Below are 24,020 nucleotides of genomic sequence, written 5' to 3'. Positions count from 1 at the left end.
CGGTACAATATTTACAGAACTTATCATTAAGTTGAAGTCTGCCTACCATTTGACTTTCTAATGAGTGTAATGAGATTACATGCCTGATGGAAGCATTTGTGCAAAAGCAACTTTCGTGTTTAATGAGGCCCTAATACAGGACAAAATTGAATTATTTTCTCTCCTTCTCAAATTCTGTCCCCAGTGTGAAAGCTCCATCTTTTAGGACGAGAGATGGGAGAGGCTGCGAAGGCTGAAAGGGGTGAGAGGGTCCATGGCCAAGAGCCTTCTGGGAGCTTCGCGACCCAGAATTTCCGCGTGTCTGGCCAGGCCGTGCTGCGGGGTCGGGCTCTCGGCCTCACTTTAATTGCTCTTGGACGACGTCCATGGCACCCGCAGCGCGCAGGGCACCCCTCGGTGGGTCTGAAACTAGGTTAAAGCAATTAGCATGCTGCCGACATATTGTCCTTCGGCAAGGCCGTGGGTACCAGGGGAGATTGGTGATTGTACGTAGGCTGCCCAGCCCGCTGCCGGGCGGCGCAGCGGCACTTCGCCTGGACTGGGCCTGCGCGGCGCGTGGTCAGCGGTTCCACCAGGAGGTGCGCGCCTCGAGCGCGCGGCCCTCACCGCGCCTCCGCTTCCGCGGCCCCAGTGTCCGAGCGCGCGCCGACCCCGTACTCAGCCTGCGCGCCCCTGCTCCCGCCCACAACTGGGGGCGCCCGGAGGGTCAGGGAGGCGCCGAGTAGCAAGGGAGGAAACTAGCCCGAGGCCCGGCTTCTTGGGCTTTCCCGGCCGCGCCCTCGCGCCTCTCCCCTTCGCTAGGGGGCGGCCCTGCGCCCTCCGCCCGAGGCTCGCCTTCTCCCCAGGCTACTTGCCAAGGAGGACAAGATTCTGTCGGAGACCAAACGAAGTCAGTTTTAGAACTAACCCAGTTGCAGAAGAGGCAGAGAGCCCTTCTCACCTTACCTAAAAGACCCTCGGTGTTGCTAGGAGGCATCCGAGGGGTCTCCCGGCCTCAGCACTGTCGCCTGCCTTGTCTCTTGAGAGAGGTACATCTGAGTTCCTTGTACCTGATGCCGTAACTGTAGAGGGGATGAGTCACAGGGCCCCAGGCCGTGGAAGCAGAAAGGCCCCTTCCCATTGCCAGCCCGGAAACTAGCTCCCTGTTGCCACCGGACACAGCGCGTTCCCTTTATAATTAAGCAGAGTGTGGTTGACCTTGGGTAAGTCAAACATCGTCTCTGAGCCTTTAGCTTTTCCCTCTGAAAAATGGGAATAATAAATACTCCATGACCTATTTGCCTCATAGGGTGTTTGGAGAGTAGACTAAAAATACAGGCGAAAGTTACTATTTAGGGCATCGATGGCGGATGAAGGCTCTTAGAGAGCTGAGGCCTAACCTCTAACCCACTCCCTTTCAGCTAAATTTAACTAAAATGTGGTTCTTACTGGATAGCTACGTTTTGAGTCTCTAGTTCAGTTATTTTTTTACAAAGTAAGTTAATTCTTCTTTTTAAAGATATAGCCACCCCCCATCATGTATTAAACAAATAACTTTTAGAAAAAGGTGTAAATAGTATTTATTAACATCACTTAGAAATAAACCATATCTGGCAATAAATTAGCGTGAAGTTTTCCGGCCAGAGTTCTTCCAACAACGCAGAGTTCTGCCGAAGGTGCTGGGGGAATCATAGGCTATTGCATATTTTCAGAAAATCAGGATAAATTATATAAATTATATATTTAAAAAGAGATCATGTATTTCATTAACTCGACAGGATAATAAATAGATAAATAACAAACAATTGATTGCCATTAGAACAATGCGATTCTTAAGTTACATTTACATTATAGATATTTACATGTACAATATGCACAGACACAATCAGATCCTTGGGCGGGTCTGGGCTTCTCAGGACAGAAACTCAAAGGGCGGTTCGTTTTCTATGTTGTTGAAGGAAGATTTGCTGTTGAGTTTTCTGGGGTCCTCTGGGGTCCACACTTTGGCTGTTCGGATAATATTTTGTTCCTTGAGTTGTTTTTCATCAGTCCAAGAGAGAGAGTGTCCTGCAAGAGGAGGGAGGCCGTAATCCGGGTCGCTGGGGGAGGGGGACCCTGAGGAGGTGAGAAGAGAAAACAAGATTGTGAACGTCCAACTCTACTCCCGGCCATGCCCTCCGGTCCTTTAGGATCCCCTCTTGGGCGCCTGGACAGAACAGGCGTCGTAGGTTACATTAGAACAACCCTCTTCCTCCACCTCTCAAGCCCCCAGCGCCCCCTCCCCGGAATCCCAGGAGCTGCAAGACTGTCGGGGACGCGCGCCCTCCGAGCCGCGGTCAAAGTGGTGGAAAAAACCTGAGAAACGCCAGCTCGCGCTCAAGATCGCCGGTGCCCAGGGACCATCTGTCTGTCCGTCAGTCGGCTTGTCGGACTGTTCGCCCAGCCCCTCCGGGCCCTTCCCATGCCCGTCCCCGTCTCCCTGAGCTGGGATGCGGACGCACTTACGGGTGCCCCGATGGCAGATGATGACCTTCTGGGCCTGGCTGCCCGGGCTGTCCCCGCCCAGGCGCCCGCCGCCGCCCGGCCCCCCGCCGCCGCCCGCGCCGCCGCCGCGCAAGGGCAGGTCGGCCTGCACGAGCTCGCTGAGGAAGTTGATGTAGCCGATGGCCAGGCGCAGCGTGTCCACCTTGGAGAGGCGCTTCTCGTAGGGCAGCGTGGGGATGTGCGAGCGCAGCCCCTCGAAGGCGTCGTTGATGGACTGCATGCGCCGCCGCTCGCGCACGTTGGCCGCCTGGCGCAGCTGCTGCAGCTCGGCCTCGGAGCGCACCCGCCGCCGCCGCCGCGCCGCCGCCGCCGCCGCCCCGCTCAGGCCGCGCAGCCGGGCCTCCGGGGACAGCACGGCCGCCCCGGCGCACGGGTAGGCCAGGCACGAGGGCGGAGAGCCGGGCGAGTAGGGGAAGCCGCGGGGGGGCGCCCCCGCCTCGCAGCAGTAGCCGCCGCCGCCGTCCTCCGGCTCGCCGGGGCCCCCCGAGGGCGGCGGGGCGAGCGCGTGCGGCGCCGCCGAGGGCGCGGGCTGCAGCAACAGGCACGCCCCGTCGCGGTAGCAGTACTCGTGCAGCTGGTGGCTGAGGAACTCCACCTCGGCCTGCTCGTCCGCCAGCAGTTCATCGCCATCCTCCAGAGGGTCCCGAGAGGACTGGTCGGTGAAGAAGTCCTCCTCGTCAAAGTAAGGAGACGGGAAGGCGTCCAGGCCCCCAGGGAAGTGCTCTAGCAACACCGCGTCCATGCTCTGCGCCGCCGCGGGCCGAGGGACGGCTGGCCTAAGGTGATTCTCTGTGAGTTGGATGTTGCTGTTCTTGCTTGCCTGGCAGCCCCCGCCCTCCCGGATCTGGCGCGGGAGGCAGTGAGGACGGCCCGCCTGCTTCCCGCCCCCGGGCCTCCCTGGAGTGCCCGCGGCCGCTGCGCTCTGGCCAGCGCTCGCGCTGCGCTGGGGAGGGCTGTGGCCGACTTGCTGAAGCTGAGGGCCGGCACGCGAGGATTCTTATAACTACATCCACAGGCGCGTGCCAGGGACCCGCGGCGCCAGCCAATCACCGAGTGCGGGGTGCCGGCGGGGAGGGGGCAGGGAGGCCCGGCCGGCAGCGCGGGGACCAGGGAGGGTTTCCTCCCTGTGGGAGCTCCCGGGGCGAAGAAGAGGCGGGGCCTGGGCGGCCTGGGGCTCCTCCTGCCCCTCCCTGCCCGCTCCTCTGGCGACCCTCCTGTACCTGCGGGCGCGGGGCTCCAGGGGCACCTGCGGCCCGAGGCGTCCGCCGCCTGCCCGCGCGCGCTGCGCAGAGCCGGGCCTTTCCGTCCGGAGGCCGGGGGAGCGGTGTGCGGTGTCTTCGCGCAGCTACAAAAGGTCCTGAGGTGCTTGCCGGCGGCCTAGACGGCAGAAGCGAATTACCGGCGGAGATCGCTCCTCCTCGGGGGTTGGCGCAGAAACTGCCTGCAGCCTGGCCAGTCCGTGTTGGTGCATTTCACCACTCCCATCCCCAGGGCGCGCGCGGGCCTCCGGCCTGGGTTCCGTTCCGGGCTTCTGTCTCATCACCGGACCTTTCAAGGACTCTTGTCAAGTTTGCACAGTGTGTGCGGGTGGGGTTGAAAGGCGACGCGGTCCAGCTCCCACGGCGTTCCAGAAGTCCGGCCGCTCAGGAGCCGGACTCTGGTGCCCGGCGCCCGCTGCCAGCGAGGCGGCTCCGCGGCCGGACTCGCCTCCCCTCCCTTACCCCGTCCGGAGAAAGAAATGGGGACACAGGAGGGGCTGCCTCGGAGAGCAGCTCAGTGGGGCATGTTTCTTCTGAGACCCTGGGGGTTCAGAGTAATAAAACCTGATACAAAAGGAGTCAATTGAACCGTCTGCTCCCTAGCAGTCCGGAGGGAGGGCGTGGAAGTTAAAGGGCAGACTGCGAACCGTTTTCAAAGCCTGAGTCTCTCACCTTTCTGACTGGCCACCGGTCAGTCATGATTTTTTTTCTTTCTCGACCTTTAAAAAAAAACAAAGACAAAACCTATACGCTCTGTCCCATGACACACGTTATCACAGACTGCGACGCGACACGAATTCCTCAGGTTAAGAGTAAGAAAGACAGACTTTCAAGGTCGGGGCCGTTCCTGGTAAAAGCCAAGCTCCGGCTTCCACCCCCGGAGAGTTCAGGGCAGCCGATGGAGCGTGTTCTCTCAACAGAGGACGGGAGTCCTCGTCTTCCTGGGTCAGCCGCTTCCCTTTTCAGACACTTGTCCCACGGGAGGTTTCCAGTGGGTGTTAGACTCCTCTCAAAATCCAAGTCCATGCCTCTTAAGATCAGCGATTTAAACACACTTCTTGGTTTTAGACGTTACACTATATTTAACTGAATTCTGAGACCAAAAAGTTAAGGGCAAGAGATATAGATTAGAAGACCAAAGATTGCCCTGCCTGGAACTGTCAAGAACGCCAGACAATTTTACCGAAGACTTACTGTTCTTCAGCAAGTTCTTTCGTGTGTTAGCTTCTTAGCGCATGCTTCTTCGTACTGAGGTGATTATCCTCAAAGGGATGCAAATGTGGACAGATTCCCTGTGTCGGAGCAGGAGCTGCAATTTCCTACGCTCAGATTTATCTTTCTCACCTCAAAGAGAGGGAAGCTCTTGGGTGGGGCGGGGGTCAAGATCCAGGGTCTAGCCCCCTGGGGGTGTGCACCCAATTCTCTTTGCATTTAAAAGATCCTCCTCCACTTCCCTCACTTGGTTAGACTAAAACCAAGTGGGAACATGCTCTTGGATCAGTCTGAGGACTTGGAAGAGTAACAAATGAGCAGACTTCAAAACCTTATATTGCTAACCATTCAGTGAAGGAAAGACTGGATCTCTGATAGATCTAGGCTGCTCTTGAGCAAGTGTTTATGTCATGGATATGCTGGGGAGGACGCTGGAGGCCGTGGGAGGCAGTGAGTGTGTACGTGAGTATCTTTTTACTCAGTGTGATTTTTCCAGTCAGCTTCTACAAAAAATCGTCTTACATATGCTTGATGAGTTTGTGGAAGAGGACAGAAATTTCCCTTGGGCACCCAGGTGAGCTAATGGGAAGTCCACTGCTGTTGGGAAACCTTGCTGTCCTAGGAGGCTGAGCAGAGCTAGCATGGACGTCCTGGGCAGCTGCTGGGGCTACATGGGTGAGCGTGGGGTAGGAGGAAAAGGGAAGATATTCACTTGTTCCAGGCATAACCCTCCTCACCCTCTCCCTCCCAAGCCCCACCATTTCTCCTTGAGAGAATTGCTGGCTGTCTGCAAACTGGTTCTGTTGGGAAGCAAGGATTATGCCTGCAGACACTGATACTGGGATACTGATGTGGGCATGTGCGCACGCGTGCACAGACACACACACACACACACACACACACACACAGACAAACGCCCTGTCCTTAAGTAAGACATGATCGTTCTTTTCTCTAATAAAAAGAAGAAAGACGTCACCGCTAATAAAGGAAATTTTCTCTGGGTCACCGGAGGTCACAACAGTGGGGATGGCTGCCCTCTGCCTCTTGAAGCAACAGGTTGGATGAGGAAATGGCTGGGACAGAGCCTTGCCTCACAGGGCTAGAGGCCCCAACTCTCATTCCAGCCCCTCCCTCTGCACTCCCTGGAACTTCTGGGCTGTAGGGGAATGTGGAGAGGGACAAGATCAAAAGGTTCCAGGTACTTCATGGAGGCAGGGACAGAGCTGGTCGCAGAGCTGTGAGCCTCTCCGCCCTCTGTCCTCAGGAAAGATGTCACCTACCTTATAAAGAACCTTTGCCTCGTTATAAATAACATCCATCCCCTAAGGGAGGCAGGGGCAGGGCCACTTTGTTCTTTTTAGTGCAAATCCTGGGAGAGCCTTGAGATTTTTTCAAGTCTTTGAAAAGGGGCTCAGTGCACCTGTTGTCCTGGGCCAGGTAGACTCCACCACACCTGCTTCGGGGCTGCTGCTCGGAAGCCTCATGCCATCTTCAAGGTTCTCTATTCCAGGAGAAATTCTGGAAAAGGCCATTAGGCATTAAGGAAACCTTGGTGCCTCTCTCTCACCCCCTCTCTCTTTCTCTCCCTATCTCGCTTTCTCTCTCTCTCAGCTATCTCTCCCTCCCAGGAGTCTCAAGGACCTGAATACTTGTTCATTTGTTTCCCATCAGATATTTCTCGAGCCTTCCCCTAGCTTTTAGGAACAATGACTGGAGGGTTGGAACCCAGGTCCCTGGCTTCTTCCCAGGATGCATCTTGGACAGAACCACTAATGAAGAGCGGGGCCTCCAGCCTGTCCATCCTTCAGTGTTCCCTTCATTCATTCCCATAGTGCTCGACGCTGCTGGGCGTATGTCCTCCCCGCTGGAGCCCAAACTCCACAAAACCGGCTGCACCTGTCTTGTCCCCACACTATCCCCCACTCCTCGCTTAGTGCTTGCAGGCAGGTACTTGTGGATGTGACTCATGATCTGTCTCCCAACTTAAAAATGGCTCCATGTTAATTCCTCATGACCCAAATTGTCCCCTTCCCCACTAGACACAGAGGTGATGTCAGGTGGCTGGTTTATTCTCTCCTGTGTCTGATTCTCCTTTCTTTGCCACTCACCCTTCCTTCCCCATTCTGTGAAACCTTTCTTCTCCCCACTTGAGAGCCCTCATCAACCCACCCTTTATTCTTACACTCTTAGGAAAGTATTTGAAAAATAGAATCATGGGGTTAATGCTAAAAGGCCTCTGAGGCCCAGAGAGGTTCAGTGACTTCCCTGAGGTCACACAGCAGGTTACTGTCAGTCCCAATCCACCTCAGCTCAGTGCTCCTTCCACTGCCTGCTGAGAGCAGATGCCAGCCCTGCTTCACCCCACTCATAAAAGGTGGATTTATATCCATGTGCAATGTGCTCAGTCCAGGCCCTGTTCTAAGCTGGCCCAGATTACCAACTACCACCTTCCCGGCCTCCACCCCCGACTCGCCAGAGTTCCGGCTGCCCTGCGGATACCACAGCACCTCCTGATGTGCTGAGGAAGGAGTCACTGAATGGGGCAATTCCCAGCATCAGACAACGTACGCAAAATTAAGTATGGGATCATGGGACTTTCCCTGCTCTCCCGAGTCACGCTATGTATAATCTAGATGATTCCTCCACTCAGATGCCCACTCTGATCATGTGACATTTGATTCCATCCTGGAAATGACTGGCCTAGAAGATGCTGAACGCCTTGAACAGCGTAAGAGGCCTTCCCTGAGCGAGCCCCGCCTACCTCGACGTCCTCTTCGTGCCCTCTTGACTTCACGTTTGGTTCACTTCTCATTTCTTCACATGCCCTGATGGTCCCTCTCCTTGTTCTGCTCCTGCTCTCCTTTCCACTAGTCTGAGCTCCTTGGTTTGGTTTGAAGATCTTACGTTTATTCTGTCCTAAGATAGGAAGAAGGAATACTACTAATGCTAGAAAAGATGGAAATAAGCATTTTGGAGGACTTTCAGACATGTTTATCATTCACCCTCCTAATTCTGCAAGCTGAAGGGTGTCCTCTTTACTTTACCTGGTGAATAAATGAGGCTCGGCCTTAACTCCATGGCTGCGTGGACAGTAAGAGAAGAGATTGGAATTGACCAGCAGGTATGGCTGCCTCTGTATCTCATACGTGTCACATAGCATCTTTCTGCCCCTCTGTTGTGTCTGCACTTAATGTAGCTGATTTAGTATGATTTTCACATGGATTCACTTCTTTGCTCCTAATACAGCACTGTGAAATAAACTGGGCAGGTATTTTTATTATTTGCAATTAATAAGATTCAGCAAGGCTAAGTGACTCTCCAGGAGTGACACAGCTGGCACCATGGAGCCACGAGTGGGAAAAAGTGGATTTCCAGCATAAGGGGGTGGGGATGTCAGCATCATTTTCTGGGGTTTCCCATCAGACACTCTCCACTCTGAGGCTGCTCATCCTAAAAAAAAAAAAAAAAACACTGGGCCATGTCCCATCTGGGAATGAGGGCAGGAGGCACATGGCTGCCATGAACATGGAGAAAATCCACCTCCTTTCTTCTCGCCTTTATGTTTCGAGTTGTTAAACATTAATCTTTTGAGGGAGAAACACCAAAATGCTGATATAATTATCCAAATAAGCGTTTTCTGACATGCCAAGGTTTATTTGATGACTAGCAAAGCTTCTGAACTTGTCCTTCAGTCTTGTTATTCTGAAAGGTGTTTGACCTTTAGTAATGTAAACACCACAAATCATCATTACCAGACTTCTGATCTTGGCTCCATAGTGAGCAGTGAAAGGGAAAAAAATGAACTTAGTAGAAATAGGAACTTTGGGCTTTTTTTCTGTTTGTTTCTAAAGCTATACGTGTTTTCTGGCTTCTTGTTCAACCATAGGGCCTTAAGTGAATTATGGTACATCCACATAATGGAATACTTGGCAGCCAGAAAGAAGAATGAGAATGCTTTTGATGCAGTGATGTGAAATGATCTCCAAGATACATCATTAAGTGAAAGGAGAAAGAGTGGCTAGTATGCTCCCACTTACATTTTAAAAAGAGGACAGTTTTAAAGTTTGGGGCACTCCCCTTTGGCGGCCTGGGTTGGGTTCCCGGGCATGGAACCACACGGTTCGTCTGTCAGTAGCCATGCTGTGGCAGCCACTCACATAGAAGAACTAGAAGGACCTACAACTAGAATATATACAACTCGTACTGGGGCTTTGGGGAGGGAAAAAAAAGAGAGAGAAGAGGATTGGCAACAGATGTTGGCTCGGGGTGACTCTTTCCCAGAAAAACAAACAAAAACTTGCCACTATCAATTTCCCTTTAAAAAAAAAAAAGTAAAAAAAATTAAAAAGAGGACAGTGAATGTATGTGAGTACATTTGTGCAGGCACCAAATATTTTTAGATGGATACACAAGAAACTGATGACATCAGCAGCATTGAGAAAAGAACTGAGTGCTAATTGTATACTCTTTTGGATCTTTTGATTTTTGAAATAGGTGAACATTTTTGCAGAAATTTTTAAAAAATTAATGAACTTATTTTTTTAATTAATTTATTTTTATTTTTTGAGGAAGATTGGCCCTGAGCTAACATCTGTTGCCAATCTTCCTCCTTTTTTCCTTTTTTCTCCTCAAAGCCCCAGTAGATAGTTGTATGTCATAGCTGCACATCTTTCTAGTTGCTGTATGTGGGACGTGGCCTCAGCATGGCCGGAGAAGCAGTGCGTCGGTGCGCGCCCAGGATCAGAACCCGGCCGCCAGTGGCGGAGCACGAGCACTTAACCACTAAGCCACGGGCCCGGCCCCTGAACTTAGCTTTTAAAAAGAAAAATTTTATGGGCCGGCCCCATGGCTTAGCGGTTACGTGTGAGCGCTCTGCTACTGTTGGCCCGGGTTCGTATCCCGGGCGCGCACCGACGCACCGCTTCTCTGGCCATGCTGAGGCTGCGTCCCACATACAGCAACTAGAAGGATGTGCAGCTATGACATACAACTATCTACTGGGGCTTTGGGGGGAAAAAAAGGAGGAGCATTGGCAATAGATGTTAGCTCAGAGCTGGTCTTCCTCAGCAAAAAGAGGAGGATTAGCATGGATGTTACCTCAGGGCTGATCTTCCTCACAAAAAAAGAAGAAAGAAAGCAAGAAAAATTTTGGAGTTTATGATCTCTTCATACAAACACTGGAGGAACCCTCCGGAGAGACTGGATGTTAGCTTGTGCCATCTTCAAAACTCAGCAAGAAGCCTCTGGTAGATGGGAGCAGTGAGGGCTGGCAGGCGCAGCCAGGTACGGTGCCCTGCCGGTAGGCAGGTCCTGATGAGCCCCTTCTGTAACTAAGTCCCACATGCAGTGCAGCTGAAATGGGGTGGCATCAGATGAAATGTTATTCCCTGCATGAAATCAATATCTAACAAAATTTAGAGGAATTTGACAATATAAAGGAAATTTAAAGTTACTAAATACTCCTTAAAACCACCATGTTGTCTGCATTGTCTATAGTCCTGCAGCCTACAGCTGAGTACTGTTAACATTTTGGTCTATTTTCTTCCATGTATTTCTAGTTTTGTATCTTGCATTTTTCACTTGACTGAATCGCATTGTAATTACCCCATATCTTTACTGACGGGCTTTAGTGGTGGCATGATGGTTCATCGTACGACTTTACCGTCAAATAATTCATTTTCACTTGAGCACCACTTGCTCCTGGGCATTCATACGTCAGGCCATTCTTTCTGCATCTCTTAGAACACTTTTGTATTGTCTGTGCTCTGACTTTATTCCTTGCTTGGCAGGCTATGATTTTGACTCCCTCAGATTTTTTTCCTACCTTGTATCAATAATATCTTAGCTTTCGCGCATATCAGTGGTCCTGAAGATGTTGGGGGATTGCAGTGGCATTATTACTGTTGTTCCCTTAAAATCCCATCTCAAGCAAAACCTTGTCCTCAGCTGGGTTAACCTGTGCTTGAAGAAGCCTATGCCAGACTGTGCCTGGTTCAAGCAGGGAAGTACCTACTGTTAGTCAAGACACATCAGTTCTTTAGGACAGCTGCCTAAAAGTCTGGGAGTACATTTGCATGCTTGTTCATTTCAAGAAATAAGCACACACCCTGCACACACCCTGCCTTGCCTCAGGTTTTGCTACCCCAAGACCCCTCTCAGGTTTGACACCTAAGCTAGAGGTTTGAGCCTATTTTTGTCACGTGAACAATGGCGCCTGGCTTTCCACTGCAGTCCCCAGACACCCAGCCAGTGAGGCTGGGGAGCACAGAGCTCCTGTGTGTGGGCTCCAGAGCCTGGCTGCCTGGATTCCAGTGGCTCTGCCATGGACCAGCTCTTCGGGCAAGTGACCTAGTCCATCTGTGCCTCCATTTCTTCATATGCAGAAAGAAATGATAATAATACCACCTCATGGGATTATTGGGAGGATTAAGTGAGTTAAACAGTGCCAGGCACACAGTAGTAGTTGCTCAGTAAGTTATTCAGCAGTAGTGGGTGCTCACTAAGCATTGATGGAATGGACAAGTATAGACCGTGGGTGAGAGGTGGGAGCCCTGTTCACCAGCTGGGAGTCATTCTTCTTGGCTTTGCCCACCCTGACCCGATCTTCTAGATTTATAGTGGACAAATATCAACAAATATATTAACAAATACTGGGCTAGATTCACGGTTGACACCAGAAGATGCAGCGCACCTCTATTTACTGTTCCCACCGCTTTTGAAGGCCGTTAGGATTAGGAGGGTCATAGGCTTTGGTTAATGCTCACGGCTATAAAGGGGGAGCTAGAAAAGTGTCATTTACACAGTATGGCCCACAGAGAAAGGCTGGGAAGGGGTGGGGCAAGACCTCAGCGCTCAACTGGGGTCCTTCCCAGAGGCCAATCCCTCCTGTTTCTCTCCCGAAGTGTCAGAGAGACGGGGAGACCCACACCAAGGCCCTGAGTGCAGGAGCAGGGCAGGAGCCTGCTTTCCCCTCTCACTCCTCCCTTCTCATGGGCCCTGCTGAGAAGCCAGAGGTCTTTCCTCACCTGGAAGGAGACATAAGGCGGGCTTGTTATCGGATACAGTCGCTCCATCATCTGCTGATGCCTCTGCAATTGGTGGACCATTGTGTAGCCTTTTCTCTCTGTGTAATAAAGAGATTGTTTCCATACCCAGGACCTCAGTTTTCCTGCTGAGGGCCTATCTTGGACCTCTCATTTTCATGGACCTTTGATTTTTGGGATCCATATTTTTTAAATTAAGGCTTCGCAAGTTAATTACAACATTTTTTTCAATTTTGTGACCTTGTTTAGATGATAATCTTATAAAAAACAATGACAACAAAGTATGAGCATATTCTGGTCCATCCGGATGACCCCCTCATAACCTTTGAGCTCCGAGCCTGAATCTGAGTTGACGTTGGTGTTTAAGATTACGGTGGTGCCAAACACTCTACTTTAATTGCTTCAGGCTAAAGACAATACACAGATATCGTGCTTGTGCCAAGAAAAGACCAAATGACCACAAAACAAGCTAGACAGACAAGGCTATCATGGGGTTTAATGAAACTGGGGGGAGCACTGAATCATCACATGACACCAGATGGGCTAAAGATAGGGACCAACATCGTGTCAGCTTCCTCAGTGGGAAACGTCATTTCAACAAAGTTGTATATCTCTCACAGCAAATTAAGGTTAATTTGAATTTTATTGATTTACAGATTTTTAAAAATTTTTTAAATGTTTGGTTTTGTAGTCATATAAGAGCAACACACATGAAGAGTTTATACCAACTTTGTATTTGCAAATATTTAAGCAATTTCATATTAATAATAATTTAAGCTGACACTAAGAGCATATAAAAGCTTTTATTGGTTGTTATTTTGTTGTTCTATGAAAAGGGTGGAAATTTTACATATAAGTACATATATGCATTGATGTGTGTATTCAAAGTCAAGTTTGAGAAATACCGTTCCAGATGATTATCGAACAGACGTGTTTGGCTTCAGGTGAAGGGGTTAGAAGGCAGAGAGGAAAGGGGACAGGGGAGGTAAAGTAAAAAGGAAATGAAGCAAAATGAGAGGAGAAGAAGGAAGAGGATAAGTTTGAAATATGCAAGAGTGGAGAATGGAAAAACATGGACATCTGACACATATAGATCTGAATTCAAATTCAAATATCTGCTCCTGGAGAAGTTTGCTCCTGGAGAAGTTATTTTATCTTACTGAGCTTTAGTTTCATTGACAATAGAAATAGGAAGAAATAATATCTACCTTAAGGATTTTTGTGGAAAGTAAATGAAATGATATATGTAAAGTATCTGGTACACAGTAGGCACTCAATGAATGCTACTGCCCATCCTGTTTCCCCTACACTCCGTGGGTTAATCAATCAGGGTTCCCCCCACCCCCAGCTTTACTGAGATATAATTGACACACAACATTGTATAGTTTAAGGTGTACAATGTGATGATTCGATACATGTATCTATTGTGAAATGTTTACCACAATAAGGTTAGTTAACACATTCTTTGTTGTTGTGAGTGCCCTCGAGTTGACTCCAACTCTTAGCGCCCTGTGTACAGCCCTGTCCGGTCTTTTTGTGCCATTTTCTCCCCTTCCAGCGCTGTATCAGACAAGGCTCTGCTGCTCTTCGTAGGATTTTCATGGCCAGTTTTTTCAGAAGTGGGTGGCCAGGTCCTTCTTCCTAGTCTGTGTTAGTCTGGAACCTTTGCTGAAACCTGTCGCCCATGGGTGACCCTGCTGGTATTTGAAATACTGGTGGCAGAGCTTTCAGCATCCCAGCAACATGCAGCCGCCACAGCATGACAACAACAGACAGGTGGTGTGGTTCCCTGAGCGGGACACGAACCTGGGCCCTGGCACCAAATCTTAACCACTGGACCCCAGGGCTGGCTAACATAATTACCATTTTGTCGTTGTTATTATGGTGAGAACATTAAAGCTCTACTCTCATAGCAACTTTTCAGTATACAGTACAGTATTGAATAAGATTTTTTTATAAAATGTCTGTAAAGTATAGAAGAGAAAAAGATATGAATGAAAAATGATATCGCAGGCATTAAAAAAATAGGTTCTCTCCCATTGGCATCTTTTTACTTTGAGCCTTGATAATCTATATAAAGGAATCAATTTAAAAGTTAATTGTTCCCAAGTTTTTTTGACTGCACACTTTGCATTATTCTGGATAAAGGTCTGGCTTCTGTAACAAATATCTCAAGATAAGAGTGATTAAAATATAACATTTATGTCTCTCTCATGTAATAGTCCAAGCATAAGCAATCAGAAGTTTATATGATGGTTTAATGGGTTGAGGGGGTCCAGCTTCCTTGTAGCTTATTGCTTTATCTTCCTGAAACATAGTTTCTACCCCCAAGTCCAAGATAGCTGCTCCAGCTCCCACCATCGTGTCTGCATCCCAGCCAGCACGAAGAAGGAAAGAGGAAGGGCACACTCCTTTCCCTTTAAGAGCATGACCTGAAGGCTGCACGCATCGCTGCTACTCACCTTCAGTTGGCCTGAGACGTCGTATTGCCACGTCTAGTTACAAGGGAAGCTGACAAATGTAGTCTTGAGCTGGGTGGCCATGTTCCTGGTTAAAACTCGGCACGTTATCAAATGAAAAGAGAAAACTATTGTGTGTGTGGGGGGGCGGGTAGGATTAGCTGTGTCTCACATACCTTAGTTTACCATTTTGAGTATGCACTCTAAATGTAAATTTATGTATATGTATTTAAAATTGCATAGAAATAAGACCGTATTAATACACTGCATACATTTTAAATATGCACAAAAAGAAATTTTAGGAAAATGAGGAAAAATATAATAGAAGTTCTAAAATTTTTCCTGTGGCCCAGTGGAACATCTTGTTCACTTTGGACACTACTAGTCTATATAACGGTAAACAATTGATTATATTTTTTTAAAGCTGAATTGTCCTGTTTTTCTCATTGTTATATACAAAGTTATAAACAACATGGAAATACTGAGAAAATGTAAGCACGCTGTTTTAAGCCTTAATTTATTGCTTTAACAAAAACGTTTTGTGTCAACTTTGTTCATCCCCGTGTTAAATATTGGGGATACAGAGATGAATAAGATGCAGTCTCTATGCCTTACGCATTCCAGGGCTAGTAAGAGAAAGGAGTGATTATTATAATCCAGTGTAAGAAGGGCTATGTTGAGGCTTAGGGGCTCAGTCAGTACGAGAGTGAGGGAAAAGGAGGCTTCATAAAGGAAACAATGTTAAGCTGGGTGAGTCTTGAGTGAGTCTGCCCACAGCAGGAGTGCAGAGTGTATTCCTGGGAGGTCGAATAGATTTCCAAAAGCCCAGGTCATGCAATAGCCTGTGGTGGTCCCTGGGGGGGCGTAAGTGCCAGCAAATCCTGGGGTGTTACAGGATCAACCTCAAGCAAACCCAGGGTCAACACACGTCTGTTGCCTCTTTGCCTCTCTTTTCTTAGTCCCGCCTCCACGTCCCGGGCTCGGAGTGGCCTCACGATGACCATATATGCCCCACGAGGACCCGTGTCCTCAAAGAATGCCCAGTGCTCCAAATTATCCTTTTTGCCCTCTTTAAAAGCCGATTACTTCAGGGCCACTGAGCTCAGCCAGAGGCCATAAAGGGAAACATCTGCCCCATTAAGGTGTGAGCAAAACATAGCAACCAATCCTCCTCTCTCTGGCGTTTTATTGGTGCCCCTGAAAGGTGACGTGGTAAATCACAGGGAGGCATCTTTAAAACATTGCCTTATTCAGTCATTGGAAAGCATTTGGGGTAGTTGCAGATTTCCTCAAGCCTCTTGGATCTCAACTTTGTTTAGCCTTTGCCAGCCTTAGAGCCCATTTCCCTGTATTTACCACACGGTAGAACATCCTCCTGTTTTTTCACATGCTTCTGATCCTTGGGTCTTTTTTTAGAAGCTTGGAATCTACCAGGCCTGAGTACAAACCACCTGTAACAATCCCAGATGGAGCAGGAATATGTGCAGAGACTCCTAGGGGTGTGAAGGGGGATCCTAGGTGGAACCAAAGCAGCAAACACATATTTGTAAATTTACAATAAGAGTTAACCTAAAAAGCATCTACCATCAGCAGCGCGGTAGAAGTGCCTGGTAGGCACCACAGTGTGGTTGCCGGTAGGACAAGCGGCAGGTACTCTGCTTCCTCAGGGCAGATGATAAGCTTGTACTTCCGACCCCTCTTTGACGTGAGATGCAGCCATATAACCGGCTTGGGCTAATAAAAAATGAGTGGAAATGACACGTCACTTCTGGAAGGAAGCCTTAAGAGCCAGTGTACTATTGGACTCTTGCTTCTCCCTTCTGTAATGATTCTGGAAACACACCTTGAGACAGAGCATCTGTCAGCCTGGGACCTTCAGTGACTATGATGACCAGGGTCCCCCTGCAAACCCTCACAGAACAGGGACACTGGACTAGAAATAAACTTTTGTTGTGTTACACCACTGAGGTTAACCCACTTGTGTTAACCCACTTGGGGGTGGCACTGGCAGCATAACCCAGCTTATCTGTGTTGTTGTACTTGGTATTCTTCACCTTGTGTCATTGTATACTCAGCAAATTTGTGTGTTGGTTTAAAATCTTTTGGTTTCTGGTAATGGAAACCAACTTGAACATTAAACATTAAAAGGGGGCTATGGCATGGGATACAGGGCAGGTCCCCAAATCCAAGAGCAGGAATGTAGCTGGGCCTCAGGAAGGCATAAGTACCAGGTGTCTCAGAGACTCAAAATTCTCCCTGAGATCCATTCTCTCCTTCTTCTTTTAGTAATAGAATCTCAGAATTTTAGCTGGGCACATGGCCACCAAGAATAACATTTCCTCATCACCCTTGCAGCTCAGTGTGGCTATAAAACTAACTTCTAACTAATGGGACATGAGAAGAAGTGATATTCACCTTTGAGGCTCAGTCTTTGAAGGGGAAGGACATGTCCTACATTGCCTTTTCCTACTGGTTGGAATGCTGATCCAATGACAAAGTTGGAGCAGCCATTTTGTTGTTGTTGTTGTTTTGCGAGGAAGATCAGCCCTGAGCTAACATCTGATGCCCATCCTCCTCTTTTTGCTGAGGAAGATTGGCCCTGGGCTAACATCCGTGTCCATCTTCCTCTACTTTATATGGGACGCCGCCACAGCATGGCTTGACAAGTGATGTGTCTGTGCATGCCTGGGATCCGAACCTGTGAACCCCAGCCGCCTAAGCGGAGCCCGTGCACTTAACTGCTACGCCACCAGGCCGGCCAGGAGCAGCCATTCTGAACCATGAGTTGAAAGCTACATATTGAAGATGGATGAGTAACTAGATAGAAGGGGTCTGAGTCTCCCATATCATTTAGATCACACACCAGGCCTGGAATATCTATCCAGTTTTGTGTTTGTAAGAGAAATAAACTTCTATCTCATTTAAAACACTCTATTTTTCAACTCTTTTATAAAGCAGCCTAACTTGTATCCTACTTCATATACCATAATCTGGAAAGATGTCTGGACTCTCTCTCCATCTTTCCTATGCTTCTCTCTGTTCCCCTCTGCATGTCTGCTTCATTCTTTTCTTTTTCTATGGACCAACTTTCTCTGCCTTCCAGTCTCTATAGAAAACATGGCGGCCTCAGAGAACTACTATGTTCGTTAAGGGAACACACATTTATTGAACACCATTCTGTGCTGGGAACTGTGACAAGCCCTAGTGACAGAAAAATAAATAAAACAGATCCTTTTTTTCATGGAGCTTACAGACTAGCAGTAATGGAAAGTAGAGGTTGAAATAAATGTGAAATAAAGACAAACAGAGAATGATCATCATAGCATTTGAAGAAATAAAAGAACTTTATTAAGGATGAAGTAGAGAGAGATGATGCGAGTGGAAATGTAAGCAGGGTCTAAATCAAGGAAGACCTTATAAGCTGTGTCAAGGAGTTTGGCATAGTATAGACCAGTCATTTCCAGAGTGGACAAGAAGATCTCTTGGAGGATGGGAAGAAAATATTTGAATTATCATCTGTATTTTTTTCTCATTCTTTTAAAATTTGTATGTCTGGTTCATTCTTTATAAGGTATGCAATTGATTTAGTATAGTGGCGCTACAGTAGTGCGTGTGTATAATTTATATATAACTAATCAGGGAATGGATGGGTTTTCACCAGGGGGGTCACATGGTCAAGTTGGCCATTTAGACAGGATACCTGGGCTGCGGTGTGGAGAACAGATTGGAGCAAAGCAAGATCACAGGCAGGGAGACCAATTAGAACACTGCAGCAAAACAGCGGAGAGATGATGAAAGCCTGAAATGGTAGTGGCCGGGCAGATTGGAGAGAGATTTTGGAGAGAGAATTGCTAGGACTTGGTGACTTATTGAATGTGGGGTTTGGAGAAGAGAGAGAAACAAAAGCTGATACCGAGGATTCTGCTCTTAGTATCAAGGTGAATGGTGGGCCTGTTGACTGCAATTTTAGGCCAGATGAGGTCTGGAAATTGTCCTTAAACTTGGGGACATGGAAGTTACTGGTGAAAATGAAGAAAAAGAGCTTCAGTGTGAGAGTGTGGGCCAGAATGCAGTGTGTTGAGGACTGAATAAAAGAGAGGAAGTAGAGACACCTATTTTTGGCAACTTAGTCAAGACATTTAGTTGTGAATGTGATGGTAGAGAGAGCAGGGGTAATTTTTTTCTTTGCTTTTTTAGATGGGAAAGACTTTCACCTTTAAGGAATCTATTCTCTCCTCTTTATTCTCCTTTCAAACTGTTCTTTTCAGACACACACCCATCTTCTTCATCCTTTTCACCATTCCTTGTCCAATTTCTCTGTTTAAGAAAATCGCTCTGTTTCACTCAGTCAAAAGCTAAGTGTAATAATAGATGACACATATAAAAGTAATGATGGTGACACACCTGCAAAAAGAAATGGAAGTTTCCAGGTAATATTAGAAAAGGAAACAAAGCAGATGACCTCTAACACCTTTGGGAATATCTGAGTTTTCTCCAGACACGCCTAAAATTTCTGCTGCCTCATTCTCCTCTTCAAGTTGGCCCTGAAAATCACTAAATGCCACTTGTTATTTTTTTATTGTCTTACTTAATATCCTGGCAGTATTTTTTTGTGCTTTTTAAATTTTCAGGATTTTGGCCCCGTGAAGGCTTTTGAAGGCCGACCTAGGAAGTAAATTTGGTTAACAATCTCCTCCTAAGGTAAAAAGCCTTTGGAGGCTTTGCTTTATAGAAGCCAACGGGAGGGGTTCGAGTTCTTGGCTTGCCGGTCTTTGGGGGCACAGAGTGACCTACTGAGGGCATGGTGCCTTCCTTGGTTTCTACTGGGCGGGGAGTGACTGGCGCTGGGGAGAGGCCGGTGAGGAGGGGGCCACCGCTTTAACCAAGAACACTGGTTAAACGTGCACCCAGGCTCAGGCCCATGTTTGCACAGGAAGACAGACAAAGACAGGATGGACCTACGTGGGAGGTTCCAGTTACATCAGGGCAGGGCCCTGGGGGCCCAAACAGCCCAACAAGTGGGCAAAACCTCCTTTCCTGGCATGGTGCTTGCTTCCGCTGGGAAGTTCTAGTCTCCTATGACCTCCCTCTGCCGTCAGCCTTGAAACTGGGTCAGGGCTGGGCAGAGGCCCAATGCTTCCCCGTCTCCCCTCTCCAGCAAACGAAACCCATAAATAACGTCCTGTAGGCCCCCGCCCCACGCTGCTTTCTCTACCACACCCACACCCCCAGGACCGGGGTCTGCACCCCAGGCTGGCTGCTGTCGCCGTAGAGGAGAAAGAGCCCAACAGCGCGAGCGGCGGGCGCGGCCGGGCGCCCCTCCTCCGCCCCCTCCCTGGCGCCCCACCCCACCCCCTCCCGGGGCGTTTGTAGACTTGGCACCTGCAGCACGGGCGGCCGCCGGGGCTCCCGGACACAAGGCGCTGGTACCTGAGCCCTTGACTGGTAATGCACCATAAACGGCTCCTTTCAGGCCCTTTCAGAGCGGGAGCGCGGAGGTCACCGTGTCTACAAACCCCTCTGTGTCCGCCACGTCTCCCGGGCCCCGGGTGCCCGGGCCTCCAGCCGCAGAGCCCGCCGGCCCGTGGGAATCCCAACACTTGTGCTCCAGCGCGGCCGGGGGGGCGGGCGGGGCGGGCGGGGGAGGGAGACCACCCGGCCTCCCCCAGCCCGGCCTCCTCCGCCCGCGCCACGCTTGTTCACAGAGCGCAGCGAGTGGAACGAATGGGTGCTGGCGTCCTCGGACGCTCGCGGAAATCCAACGATAAGGCCAGAGGGGCCCCCCACCCCCACCCCGCGGCCGACGCCCACTCCGCCCCGAAAGGTACCAGGCTGGCGGCTGGCCCCACAGCGCCGCGTCTCCGCTCCCTCTGGCCCCGGGACGTGCGCCGCCGGAGCTAAAGGCCAGACTCGCGCGGGCGCGTTGGCGGCTCGGCGCGCACAGCCCCCCGAGGGCCGGAGGGTGTGGGGAGGGGGATCGTACCTGTGGCGCAGGTGGCCCGGGGAATGCGACCTGAGCCAGTGCTGGGCCAGCGCGGGCGCCCGAGCCGCTGCTGGGAAAGGTGCTCACTGGCCGCGGCGGCGAGGCAGCCATTGGCCATCTCGCAGGCCCAGCTTTGCGCCCTGAGCTTAGCGCACTCGGCGCTGAGACGCAGAGGCGAATAAAGGGGAAAACTATGTTCAGTGTTTCCCCTAAACATTGTCCCGAAATGGGGGAGGGGGAGAATGACCCGTAATGGAGAGAACACCCGCAAACAAGACAGCTACGGCCACCGAGTTTTGCCAACCAAGCTTCCATCTCCCCAGCTGGCCTGGCAATGGGGACAGAAAGGCGGGAAGGGGACGCAGCGCCCCAGAGCTGGCCGCGCCCGGGGGCCGCGGGCGCCGCTGGCCGAGGCCACCCTAGCCCGGAGGGCGAGCCATCGGCCCGCTGGAGAGCCGGCCCGGGGGACAGGGAGACGGCGGCGGCGCGGGAGGGAGTGCGCGGCCAGAGGCCGGTGTCCTGGCTCCGTGCGCCCCCTCCCGGGGCCGCAGGGAACCGGGGTTACCTGGGGAGCCGGGCTTTGTCGGCCACGCTGGCTCTCCGCGGCCCCATAACTAATTAAACGCCTCTTTTGGCCAAGGGAAGCCTCGCGTCGGACGGGGGCGGGGGCGGGAGGGGGCGGCATGTGGGCACGGGAATAATCAGCCCCATTCTTGCGCTTCTACAAAACCCGCGGCGCAGCGAGAAGTGAACAGCGGCCTCCTGGATGGCGGTTTCAAAAGGCGACACCTGCAAGTGCGGCCGGTTGTGAATTGAATGGAGTCAAACGCGGCGCCCGCTCGTACCTGAGCCGCGAGCTATTAGTGTCAGGCGCGCCCGGTCGCCAGGGCGGGGAAGCGCGCAGCCCGGCCGCCCGCGCTGAATGCGACAAGCTGCGGCGCGGCCGCTCCATGGGAATGTCGCCACTTGTGCTGCTCGCGGTCGGGAGGGGGTGCGCTGCCCTTTCAGAGACAGACACAATTAGGCAAAATGCTCAATGAACATTATAAATGATGTGCGATCGCTCTGCAGATTGCCTGGCAAATCAAATTATATGGTCGCTCGCGGGCGATTTCCATGTGCTTTTAAAACTTAAACAGGTATTCGGCGATTAAAAAAAAAAAAAAAGGAGGCCGACTCAGGGATTCCGGAAAATACACTGAAAGACTCGGTGTTGAATATTCACACGTCCCCTTTGTTAGCGATTGACTTCACAATGGGATTGGGGAGGGGGTGCGTTGGACGAGACACATTTTTTACTGTCTTACATACTGCAGAGGAAGGCACCAGAAGTTTGCATTTATTACAACTCACAATTACAGTGAGACCCTTTTTTCTTTTAAGCCTAAAATTCTTCTCATAATGAATGACTTGAAAGCTACTGTCATTCTAATCAGATGGAAGAAACATTCTAATCGGATGGAAGCTGGCCCGCCTGCGCTTGGGGAGGGGTCGGGGAGAGACCCGCGCTTCTCCCTGGCACTGAGTGCTAACCCAGGAGGGAGCTGGCTGGGGGAAGCCGTTGCTCCGTCCTCCGCACAGGCCAGGCTCTGGGCCTCGCCCGCGGCTCCTTGGCGGCCGACCGTCCCCGCCGCCCGCTGCGCTCCGGGACGAGCGGCGCTCTGCGCGAGAGAGAGGAAGCAGCGCCCGGCGCAGTGCGCCCACGGCGACTCCGGCAGCGGCACCCACACGGGCATCCCAGGCACCCTCGCTCCGCCCCAGTTTGGCCCTGCGCTCTGCGGCTGGCGACTCTCGGAGGAGAAGGGGCAGCTGGAGGCGCCCAGATTGCGCGGACCCCCGCCGAGGCCAGGAGCCGCGCCCCAGGCGAGGGGCTGTCACCGAGGAAAAGCAGAGTCGATTTTAGCTTCTAAAAAAGGAAGCAAGGAAGCGGCAGCAATCCGCCGCCTCACGTCCCTGCCGACCTCCATCTCATTTTCGATTTTCTACTCTTTTGGTTTTCAGATAATTGGGCCGGAGGGAGGGGTACAGAATTGTGGATCCTGGAGACTGTTGGCAGACATATGTATCTTGCTGAGGAAAGACCAACAGAAAGGAAGACTGGAAATCTGGCTTTTTGGTTCACTTTTGTCACTGACTCACAAAAAAACAGTGATAACTCACTGTTATCTTGGGAGAGTAGTTTAACTTCTCGGGCTCAATTTCCTCATCCGTGAAATGGGAATAATATTACCGATGTCCGATTTGTCTTCCTCACGGGATTTTTTTTGCTTTGGTTGGGAAAGGCAGTCTTTTTGTTAGATTGTTATTGTTTGCTTTTAGCCTTAAAATCAAAAGCTATACACAAATCCCAGGGATTAAACTCTCTTAAAAGGACAAATCTCAGAAAACGAGTGTCTTGAGCACTCGCGCTCCTCTCCAACCTCCCCTCCCCTTCCTTGCCCAGGAGTCACTCCTTGTCGGGACAGGAGGCAAGAATGCTCATCCTAACTGCTTCCCCGTGCGAAGAGGTGCTGGGAGTGAGGAGAAGGGAACTCAACCGACATACAGCCCATGTGGCGGCGTGTATGTGTGTGTATACACGTGCGCGCGCAAAAAATTGACCATTTTCATCTCCTGTTGTCAAAAACTTCCTGCTGGTACCAGTGACCACTCCATGAAGAGTAATTTATGAAGCGCCTTTTCAGAATTGGGAAGGCACATTTCATTGACAAAGAACATTTCTTTACTGCAGTTCTCGGCGTGCGAGTTCCGGAATGAGGATGGTTCGGGGACCCCAGACAAGCCAGGTTGCTCTGGCCTTGGTGCTGAAGCCAGAGACCACGCCTCTGGAGGCAACCTCTCAAATCAACGGCCATTGTCAGGGGCTCTGCCAAAAGCATTGCGGTCACGCCCTCTTACTACCTCCCGCCCAGCACGTGTGCTTGTTTCGTGTGTGTGTGTGTGTGTGTGTGTGTGTGTGTGTGTGTGTGTGTTTAATGGGAATAACATGTGAAAGCCACTAGCACAGTGCCTGGAACATAAACAAGTGCTCAATAAATTTTAGTTAATCGAATGGATATTTGGGTACCTTTCTCTCAATCCCCTCCATAACTTACTTATTAAATTCAGTGTGGGCAAATTTTACTAAAGAGTAGTCTTAGAACATCTTTAAGGTACCTGAATTCTCTCTAGCTTTCTTTCCACCATTTGATTTAAACATTATTGTGGGGAAGTTTGGACAGAGAACAAAATTTATCAAAGCCAAGAGATGTTCACCCAACACTCTACTCCTGGGTGGTATTTAGGTTCTGTACTATTTCCGGGCCCAAATAGAGTGATTCCATCCTAGGAAAAGTGATGACGACTGGAACAGAGTGAACTCAGACAGGTACATCTGGTATTAATTAATGAATCTATTCTGAGGCCTCTGAGGAAACTCGGTTGGTACTGGGTGAAATGAGTGATTAAGGCTTCATGCGTGTCCTTTGTGGGGAACATTTCCTTTGGGCTAAAACATGAGCGAAAGACCAGAGACCAACGTTTTTGTTCATTTTTCTGTCAC

The 24,020-nt window shown here is 50.2% G+C and overlaps 1 protein-coding gene across 1 annotated transcript; it reads right to left on the bottom strand.

Annotated features, from left to right (window-relative positions):
• Positions 1 to 1,795: 1,795 nt before the first annotated feature.
• On the bottom strand, positions 1,796 to 3,265 carry PTF1A (pancreas associated transcription factor 1a). Its single transcript, XM_058532867.1, has 2 exons — positions 2,485 to 3,265; positions 1,796 to 2,094 (listed from the first exon to the last, which is right to left on the bottom strand). Exons 1-2 carry the CDS (start codon positions 3,263 to 3,265, stop codon positions 1,892 to 1,894), a joined length of 984 nt encoding a protein of 327 aa, XP_058388850.1. The 3' UTR covers positions 1,796 to 1,891.
• Positions 3,266 to 24,020: the final 20,755 nt, after the last annotated feature.

The sequence above is a fragment of the Diceros bicornis genome, chromosome 36 (assembly GCF_020826845.1).
Source record: "Diceros bicornis minor isolate mBicDic1 chromosome 36, mDicBic1.mat.cur, whole genome shotgun sequence".
Lineage (NCBI taxonomy): Eukaryota > Metazoa > Chordata > Mammalia > Perissodactyla > Rhinocerotidae > Diceros > Diceros bicornis.
This window is presented reverse-complemented; position numbering and strand designations above follow the sequence as displayed.

Excerpts from the sequence above, each read along its gene's own strand:
- PTF1A (XM_058532867.1), bottom strand. The coding sequence starts at position 3,265 with ATGGACGCGGTGTTGCTAGAGCACTTCCCTGGGGGCCTGGACGCCTTC. Across the intron at positions 2,095-2,484 it reads CATCTGCCATCGGGGCACCC|GGTCCCCCTCCCCCAGCGAC; the intron begins GTAAGTGCGTCC and ends TCACCTCCTCAG.